At 26.3% G+C, this 9,869-nt stretch overlaps 1 protein-coding gene across 1 annotated transcript; it reads right to left on the reverse strand.

Moving 5' to 3' along the window:
• Window positions 1-3,789: 3,789 nt before the first annotated feature.
• LOC112747185 (methylecgonone reductase) lies at window positions 3,790-8,733 on the reverse strand. Its single transcript, XM_025795171.3, has 4 exons — window positions 8,414-8,733; window positions 7,514-7,757; window positions 4,420-4,599; window positions 3,790-4,337 (listed from the first exon to the last, which is right to left on the reverse strand). The coding sequence occupies exons 1-4, from the start codon at window positions 8,728-8,730 to the stop codon at window positions 4,122-4,124; spliced, it is 957 nt and encodes a 318-aa protein (XP_025650956.1). The 5' UTR covers window positions 8,731-8,733; the 3' UTR covers window positions 3,790-4,121.
• Window positions 8,734-9,869: the final 1,136 nt, after the last annotated feature.

Here is a 9,869-nt window from a genome sequence, read left to right on the forward strand (position 1 = left end):
GTATAATATTTGTATAAGCTACTGTTCCTATAAATAAAGAATACTATGACGATGTAGATGTATTTATATTCGTATGATGTATAACAAAAAAATGCCTTCTATTTTAAGTTTTGTTTTACTTAAAAGGCTCCTACTTATTATACTTATATATAGTTAAGTCGTGTAATATCTTCGTTATTAGAGTAGTGCAGACGAAAGCGTAATATTCTAATAGTGAAGGTATTACAAGAATCAATTTTTGTAATATCACGAATATATTATTTTATATTGAGAATTTGTTCTTTCACTATAAAATTCAATTTTGGTGATTTTAACTTCTAGAGAATCAATTATTGGCCTATGAAAACCAATTCTTGGGCTCTGTTTTGCTTCAAATCATCAAGTTTGGACCTCTTCTTATTTCTTCGCCTGAAATTTTCCATTTTAGTGTATGTCTTGCAAACTGATTTTCCTAATTTTAACTTCAAAAATAATACTTTGATTTGTCCAATTTCTGATTTTATGCTTGTCTTCAGAATCTACATTCTTGATCTTCAAAGTCATCAAGCTTTTGAAGAGTGACCATTGTATGGTTTGTGAGAAAATTCCAACAAAACAAATAAGAGGGATAATAGGCCAAAACCTTAATGGACTAAATTGATAAGTGTACCAAATTGCTCTAAGTAATACTACGATGAATGAATATCGTTTTCACGATGATTAAAGAATTGAACAAGCAACTTCTAATCAAACCTTTAATTAGATCAACAAACTTTTGTAGTAGATGAGATCTTGGAATAATAACGTAATATGTAGTGTAAATGAATGCTTATGAATGATTAGAGAAGTAAACAATGAATGGAGATGTTAAGGTTTCGAAAATGTTTAATTTTTAGAAAAGGGAATGTTCATGCATGTTTGTTTACTTTGATTCATGCAAGATAATTTCACGACAAATCATATATAATCAAATCTCAATTCCCTGGCATTCAATTTCTCTTTATCTTATTTAATCATCAATTCTTTGGTCAATTAATTAAGAAAAAGAGGTTAAGCACAATTCTAATTTAAAGTTTGAAAAATTATGATTATCAGTTTAAGTTAATTCTAATATTAAATTTTTCAAGATAATAAAGGAGTCTAAGACAGAGGTAGAATATTTTTTAATACTTCTAATCATTAAGAATAAGAACGAAATTCAATTCTTGAAAAAGTATCAATGCATTAATTACAATAAAATAAACAATCAAATTACCAATTCATAAAATTAAATAGAGCTCCTAATCCTAATATAAAGGAGTTAGTGATTAATGATAAAAAAAAAGATAAACTATACTAATGAATGTGAAATGCTGGATGATCCTCAGTGAATTATCGCTCGCTTATTTATATTTTAATCATAACCTAATTTTTGAACTTAAACTAATCCTAATTTTATCTTATCGAAGAATAAGATAACTAAACAACAGTTCAAATTTAAATTAGAGCACTTTTATCTTTTTAAAAGTAAAAGAACCTAACAATAACTAATCACTTTCAAATTCAAATATTAAGTATTTGGAGGCGCCAGCTTCTCTTCTTCTTAGAGTTAGGCGCCAGCTTCTCTTCTTCTTTTGCAGGCGTTGGGCTCTCATTTTGGAATAAGGTACCAGCTTCTTGCATTTGAATGCCAGATTATGGGCATTGACCGTCCACACTTGTTGCTTCCTGCGTGTTTTCTTTGATTGCTTCTCTTCACCTAACTTTTTAAAAGAATAATCTTAAATCTATTATATATCTCTAATTTTAAAGTTAAAATATGCCACATGTCACTCTCTTATTGCAATTGAAATCAAATTTTTTTTTCCAAAATTAAAGAACTCTCCCCTATTCTCTCTTCATTTCTCTATCTCTCTCATTTCTTCACTCACTCTATCTCTCTTATATATATCATTATCAATGACTAATTACGAATTCGACAATCAAAATATACAACATAACATTCTCTAATTGTATTTAAATTAAATTAAAATTAAAATCTATTATATATCTCTAATTTTAAGGCCAAAATGTGCCACATGTGTCACTCTCTCATTACAATTGAAATTAAATTTTTTCCTCCAAAATTAAAGAACTCTCCCCTCTTCTCTCTTCATTTCTCTATCTCTCTCATTTCTTCACTCACTCTATCTCTCTTATTTATCATTGTCAATGACTAATTACAAATTTTACAATCAAAATATACAACATAACATTCTCTAATTGTATTTAAATTAAATTAAAATTAAAATTGAAATATAGTTATATTATATATTATATTTATATATTACTAACTAATTTAATAACTAAAATGTGTCACATGACACTCTCTTATTAAAATTTAGAGAAAATATTTTTCTCTAAAATTAGTAAACATCCTTCTTATATTTTCTTATCTACCTCTCTCTTTTTTCTATTTCTCTTTATTCTTCCCACTCTATATATAATTTATAATTCATATTTTATATTAGTAATTTGACAAATCAAAATGTGTCACCAGATATTTTTATTATAATTAAAATAAAAAAAATTTTAACTTCCAAAATTAACAAACTCCCTCTCTCATTCTTCTTCTTTATCTTTCTCTCTCCTTTCTCTCATTCTTTATTTTTCTCTACCTTTATGTTCTATAAAAAATAAAATTAACAACATAATATAATTTAAATAAAAAATATTATTATATACATATTTTTTATTTAATTTTAAATTTTTATTGCTTATCTTTTTAATATATATTTTTACTTCTTTTCTTTTAAATATTTATTACATATAATTTTAAAAAAATACTAATGTTGTGATTAAAAGTTAAAATTAAGATTCAATTGTTTTAAAAAAAATAAGTTAATTTTATGACTATCAATATAAAATTTTTTTAGAATCCCGCTAGGGAACCAATAGAGTAAATATATACAATGGGCTATTTATTTGGCCCAATATGAGTTAAAAAATGAACATCAAAGGTAAAATACTACTAATTTCTCAAACACAATACACCTATACTATCCAGAATAACCATCCGGGTACCAGGGATAATAAACATCTGATATCCTACTGAATCGAACATCCCTATACCCCATTGCACACATTGTATAGATACTCCATTGGCTCCCTATACTTTCTCTTTTTTTTATGTTAATATCTAATTATATTTTTATATATATAAAAATATATTATTTTTAAATAGCAAACATAAAAATTAATTATTTCTATTTGTACAATAAACTTAATATCTAATTAAATATAAAAATATACACGTTAAATTCTTTCAAATTTTAGATAAATATTAAAATTAAGTAAAAAAAATTAAACTCTTTCATTTGAAAATAATAACTAAAAAAACTTATTATTTAATTTTGTTTAAGACTCTGGTCTTATTAGCTGATGGGAATTTTTGTCCTTTACAATTATTTTATAAAAGTAGTTTAATGCTATAAATTTTTTGTGTCATAATTTATAATATCAAAATCAATGTAATTTTAAAAGATTTATATTCCCGTAATAGTATGACAGGTAAAAATACTAGTACACAATAATTTTAAAGCAACTCCAAATATATAAATTTGTTATAAAATAATTCTAAGAATCATAATTCATTTGTGAATGTGTATTTATTAAAAGGAAAAAATAATTTCAAGTGCTAATTAATTCCTTTTACTCAAAATAAGAGTCATATTTTCATTCTGTGATAATCATCATTTATATAAAATATCAGTCATTATTAGATATAAATACATACAAAAAATGAGTGATAAGATCATTCTTCTTCATTTGAGCAACATCCAACATTCTCGCTCTCTCTTCCTCTCTCTCTCTCTCTCATATTTAGGTGATTATGATATTTCAAAAGATGTTTAAAAAAAAATATTACCAAAACTTGAAAAAAATATGTCACCGTAACTACCATATATATATATATATTAAAAATTTAAAAAAATAATTGGAACCCTGTCAAATTCAAACCATGTACATGACTTGAAGGATAGCAAACTAAACAACCAAAAATCAAATACTACTATTATTATCGTTTTATTCTAATAACTAAAAACTTCATTTGAACAGATTATATTTAGTACTTAAACTTTTATTTTATCCTTTAACGGGCCGGAAGAGATGACATATTTTTTTCAGTCCCAAAGTTGGTCCAAGGTTTGGTAAGGTCCATGTTGAGCCACAAAACGTTCCCCTCCGAAACCCCTAAACTGTGGTATCTCCTTTATCTTCTCCAAATCAGTGTGACTCAGCTTCCAATCAAATATTCGAAGATTTTGCTTCATTCTGTCTTTGTTGAAGCTCTTGACTATTGGAATAGCACCTTGTTGTATTATCCATCTCAATGCAACCTGCAATTGTACAAAGAATGTTGCAATAAGAAGAGTAGAAATATATATATATGGTAGTGGGAATTGGGAAATTGTGACTAACTTGTGGCAGAGTGTTGGATGTGTTGGTGGCAATGTTCTTAAGTATTGGACTGCCCATGACAGCAAGTGAACCCCAGACAGCACCATTAGCTCCCAAAGGAGACCATGCAGCCACATGTATTCCTTTTTCCGTACAGAACTCCCTTAGTTTATCCTGTCGCCATGCTACATTCATTTCCACCTGTAAGACATTGATGGCAATGGCAAAGGAAGAAGGGGAGGGAGAACAAAGGAGACAGGAGAATAATAAGGGTTGGAGTAAGGTATTTGCTCCCGTACATATATAGCCAGAACAAAAGTACTATTTATACCATGATTCCAAAAATCAAACCGCTTCAATTGGGAATTGATCTTTTGGCCAGTTCAATTGATATAAAAAACTACCTAATAAAAAATCAGTAAAAAATCGATCCAATGAGTGTATAATCGATAAACCGTATGAACCTGTCTGATTTTTTGAAGCTCTTTTGGTACGGTGTTAATTTTCTTAAAATGATGCCGTTTTAAATTAAAAAATAGTTTCTCTCTTTCTTTTAATAACCCAATAATTCTAAATTTGTTGAGTTATTATTATTATTATTATTATTATTAAGAAAAAAATCAGTTTTATGCCAATATTATATGTTTATCATTTATGTATTTTTTTTATTTTCTTTAGTTATAAACTTTGATGTTTGGATTTGTTTGTGAATTTTTAATGATAATTAATAAATAGGTTATTATTATAAAATTGTGAAATTTTAAAGTTTAATAATTTAAAAATTATTAAATTTAAATATTTAAAATTATATATTAAATTTTTAATAATTTTATTTTATATTTAATTAAATCGGTTTAACTACGATTCAACTTTAGTTAGACTATTAAATTATTGAACCAATTACTTTATTGATTTATTGATCGTCGGTTGAGCCTTCGTAATCTTGATTTATATACTAAAATCAATTATAAAAAGTAACTATTATATATTTTTATATAAATACATGTGTTGTTGAATTTATTTTTAATTTATATTTTATATTTTAATACATATTTTATGTTAGTAGTTAATTTTAGGGTACATCTAATATAAATGTAGTGAGAATGTATAGAAGTACAGAGAACAAATGATATATTTGTATTTTTTTTTTTCTAAAGACAAAGCATACTTTTGTATGCTATGTATAACTATAATACGTATATGAGTGTAAATCTGGAGTACAGCGTAAAATTAAAAATTATATATATAGATGACAATAAAAATCAATTAAAGTAGTTTAATATTTTATTTTTTATTTATTAATTATTGTTAAAATAAATAAATAATTTTAAACGTAGCAAATACATAATTATAGATGTTAAGGTAATATTGAATTTTTATCTATTAGTATTACTCAATTAAAATCTTAAAAATAATTAAGGATAAATAATAAATAAATTATTGTCTTGTAGGTTGTGTCTTATTATGTCAAAAATAAATAAATAAATAAATAAATAAAACCCATTGTTTAGCAAACAAATAGCAAATATGTGTTACTGTGTTTATGTATTTCTGAACATAGACACCAACCAAATACATCCTTTTGCAAGGAGATATAATTTGCAAGAGGATTTAAAACACCTAATAGTAAAATAATGTGTTTAGATAATCAATAGAAAATAATTTAAAATTTTAACAAGAAATTTTAACTATTCAAAATATTGGATTTCAATTTCCACCAATGGAAAGGAAATTTCTATCCCTCTTTCTTGCCTAAACTAACAAAGAGAAGAGTCAACCACATTAAATGAGGAAAATATATTTTAAAAAAATAATATTAGTGACATAAATTTATTATTTTATTTCTCTGAAAATGAATATTTGGTGAATGCATGAAGGTGATGTAATTACCTCATAAAAAAAAGAGAATTATATAAATACATGTAATATATTTACTTCATCCAAACGTTTGAAATTCTTTGAAATTTAAAAATATTTTTTATCTAAACACAACCAACACAGTTTGTTTGGATGAGATATTTTTAGGATAGAAGAACGTATGTTTTTAAAGCATATAAAAAATCTTAGAAATAAAATGTTGTGTTTGGATACTTAATTGAAATTATTTAAATTTAAAAAACTTTTAATAAATAATTTTAACAACAAAAACCAGGAGATTTTCATTTTATTTATATTTAGAGAATTTTAGTTTCCATTTTTTTCTCTCAATCCTAAACCCTATTTATTTAACATAAATAATGATATCTCCCACTAATTTGTGAAATAAAAATATTTGATAAAAAAAATAGCCAAAAATAACTAGAATTTATGTTATTTAGTATTTATTAATTGTTACAACAATTAATGAAAACTAAATAATTGTTGAAATTAATTTTTGTGTTTTTTTAATCATATTTTATGACAATAAATTTACAAAAATATAAACTTGTTACATTGATTTTACATTGGTTTGAAATTTTCGTTATATTATACTTACTTCAAAATAATATAAATTATGCCTCAAATTCAATTATTTTTATTATTGCATTAGAATATAATAAGTTATAAATAGCTGTAACATAAGCATCTATTTTCATATAAAAAATTTTAAAGATAAACTATTATAATTATCCTGATAAAAAAATATTTTTTAAATTAAACGAAATTCAATTGCGACATTTAAATGTTCTTACATTTAAAATTCTATAAAACTTAAAACTCTATCCAAATAAACCCTCAATTCTTATACTAAGAAACTAATGATCTTTTATACCACAGTCCTTCAAGTTGTACAAATCCTAACCTTAGTCCTAGGGCTTTTAGTCTTAATAACTGGCTTGACGATCACTCTAAAAAATCAACTTGAATCATAATTAAGGTGCATTTGATTTACGTTTTTATTTTTAATATTTTTTATTTTTAAAATTTTACAAAAAATAAAAATAAAAAGTAAAAGTTAAAAATAAAATTTTAATTTATTATTTGTTTTTACAAGATTCAAAAAATAAAAAATATTAAAAATAAAATCGTAAAACAAACACACCTTTACAATTTCACATACACTTTTAATGACAAAAATTGAACATTCACCAAACCACATAATTACATTTTGTAGATTGTATTAAGAGAATTGTACCTGGTTAAGAGCAGGAGGAATAGTTGCATTTTCTAGAAGTTGTGAGAGCTTCTTCACACCAAAATTGCTAACACCAATTGACTTAGCTAAACCCAATTTGGAGCACAGTTCCATATCCTCCCATGTCCCTTTAATGTCCAAAGGAAGAATGTCCCCTTCCATGAACTTGGTCCCTGTCACCCCTTTTCTCAACCTCACTGGAAAATGGATTAGGTAAAGATCCACATACTCTAGGCCCAACCTCCTTAGAGCGTTAATCAATTTTCAACCCAAAATAAAAATTAAAAACTAATCAATCAGACAGAATCAAAACCTCTAAACATAATAAGGGAAAAAAAAAGAGAGCATAATACTATAATTTTTATGGATGAACATGAACTTCGTCATTTTTATTCACGAAACTCATATATCAAAAATTTCACCTCATTTTCGGGTTGGTGTTAATTTATGAAGAGCCTTTTCTTTCTTTTTAAATGCAACAAAAAAAAAAAAAAAACCCGCATCAATTAGACAAAACAAATTAAAGAAAATAATAAAATAATTATACAGTATCAAACCCAACACATATAACAATAAATTTTTTTTAAAGAGTCAAAGAAAATAACTTTTTTTATCTTATTATTTATTCGAAAGACAAAACGTTTTTCTATAATTTGAACACTTTTAATTGGTCTCCAATCATCGAAATAATTAATCTAAGCAGCCCTTGACACAAATTACAATTTACATAAACCATCACTTAAACCAGTTGCTTAGATAATTAGGAATCGATTAAAAATTTTTGAATTGTGAATACGTTGTTTTGTTGGGATAAATGTTCAAATACAAAAAAGGACAATTACTCAAACAACAACAACAACAAAATAAATAAATAAATAAATAAAAGGAGAGTAGAATTACTGTAGTGATTTCTTGAGTGCGGGTAGCACAAGGCCAGGATGAGCATCAGTACACCATAGCTTGGAAGTGACAAAAATGTCAGTCCTACTCTTAAGAACACCTTTCTGAATTGCACGTGCTATGGCTTCGCCAAGAGGTCCCTCAGAGCCATAGTATGCTGCGGTATCAAAATGCCTGTAACCAGCTTCAATTGCAGCAATGAATGCAGGGATCAGTTCATGAGATGGTGGCAATGGAACAGTACCAGTCCCAAATCCTATCATGGGCATCTTCTTCCCTGAGTTTAGCACCACTTGTGGTACTTCATTTCGATCCATTATTATTATTGATGCTCATCTAAAAACTTAGTATCAAAAGGGATATATATATATATATGCATGCATGATGAATACTTATTTATTTATTAGTTTATTATTTTTTGAAACATGCATGCACAAAGCCGTTGGTTAATGTATGTTCAAGATTGCGCCGTCAAAGGATTAATTAGGTGCATTGAATATATACTTTTTGACTACTTGTTTCGGTTTATTACCTTAATTGTTGCAATAAATTTTATCTTTACACGTCATTAAAAAGATTGAATATCTATTCTATTATATAAAAATCGAGTTTTTGGATAAAACTGACGTGGCATGTGAGAGTGTTTTTTAATTTATTTCTTTTAATTCATTAAATACAAGTTATTATGATAAATTAACTATATCAATTAATTGATTTGATTAGATATTTAAATACAAAAAAGTTCTGGATACAAGCCATTAAGGCTTGTATGCTTTACAAGTTAACGAATAAACCTCAAAAACGGATGCAAGGTCTACGTTCTTCTTCTTCTTTTCTTTCGTTTATTGCCTTTTCTTTCTCCTTCTTCTTCTTTTTGCTGCACGTTCTTCTTCCTCTTCCTCTTCTTTTTCTTCTTCTTCTTCTTCTTTTCTTTCGTTTCTTTCTTTCTCTTTCTCGTTCTTCTTCTTCTTGCACGTTCTTCTTCCTCTTCCTCTTCTTCTTCTTTTCTTTTGTTTCTTGCCTTCTCTTTCTCCTTCTTCTTCTTCTTGCTACACGTTCTTCTTCCTCATTCTGTTCTTCTTCTTCATTTACGTGCTTTTCTCTCTGTTTTCTTTCTTCGTTATTCTCTATTTCCATTATTTTTTGACATCAAGCTCTGAAATCGTTTTTGAAGAAGAAGAAGCAGTAGAAGATGAGGAGGAGAAAGAGAAAGAGTTATGAAATATGCATAAGGTATACTTCAACGAATTTTGGATGTATTTCTTAAATCCTTTGGGTGTATTTTTGTAATCCTTTGGGTGTATTTCTATAATCGTTTGGGTGAATTCCTGTAACCGTTTGGGTGTATTTCTGTAATCCTTTGGGTGTATTTCTGTAATCGTTGGGGTGTATTTCTATAATCGTTTGGGTGTATTTCTGAAGTTCCATTATCTTCAAATTTGGCAAGAAAATTATT

Source organism: Arachis hypogaea, chromosome 15, assembly GCF_003086295.3.
Source record: "Arachis hypogaea cultivar Tifrunner chromosome 15, arahy.Tifrunner.gnm2.J5K5, whole genome shotgun sequence".
Taxonomy (NCBI): domain Eukaryota; kingdom Viridiplantae; phylum Streptophyta; class Magnoliopsida; order Fabales; family Fabaceae; genus Arachis; species Arachis hypogaea.

Bases quoted from the DNA above. Each gene is read 5' to 3' on its own strand.
- LOC112747185 (XM_025795171.3), bottom strand. From the start codon at position 8,730: ATGGATCGAAATGAAGTACCACAAGTGGTGCTAAACTCAGGGAAGAAG. The intron at 7,758-8,413 runs GTAATTCTACTC...TAACGCTCTAAG, and splicing joins GCACTCAAGAAATCACTACA to GAGGTTGGGCCTAGAGTATG. The intron at 4,338-4,419 runs GTTAGTCACAAT...GTACAATTGCAG, and splicing joins CATCCAACACTCTGCCACAA to GTTGCATTGAGATGGATAAT.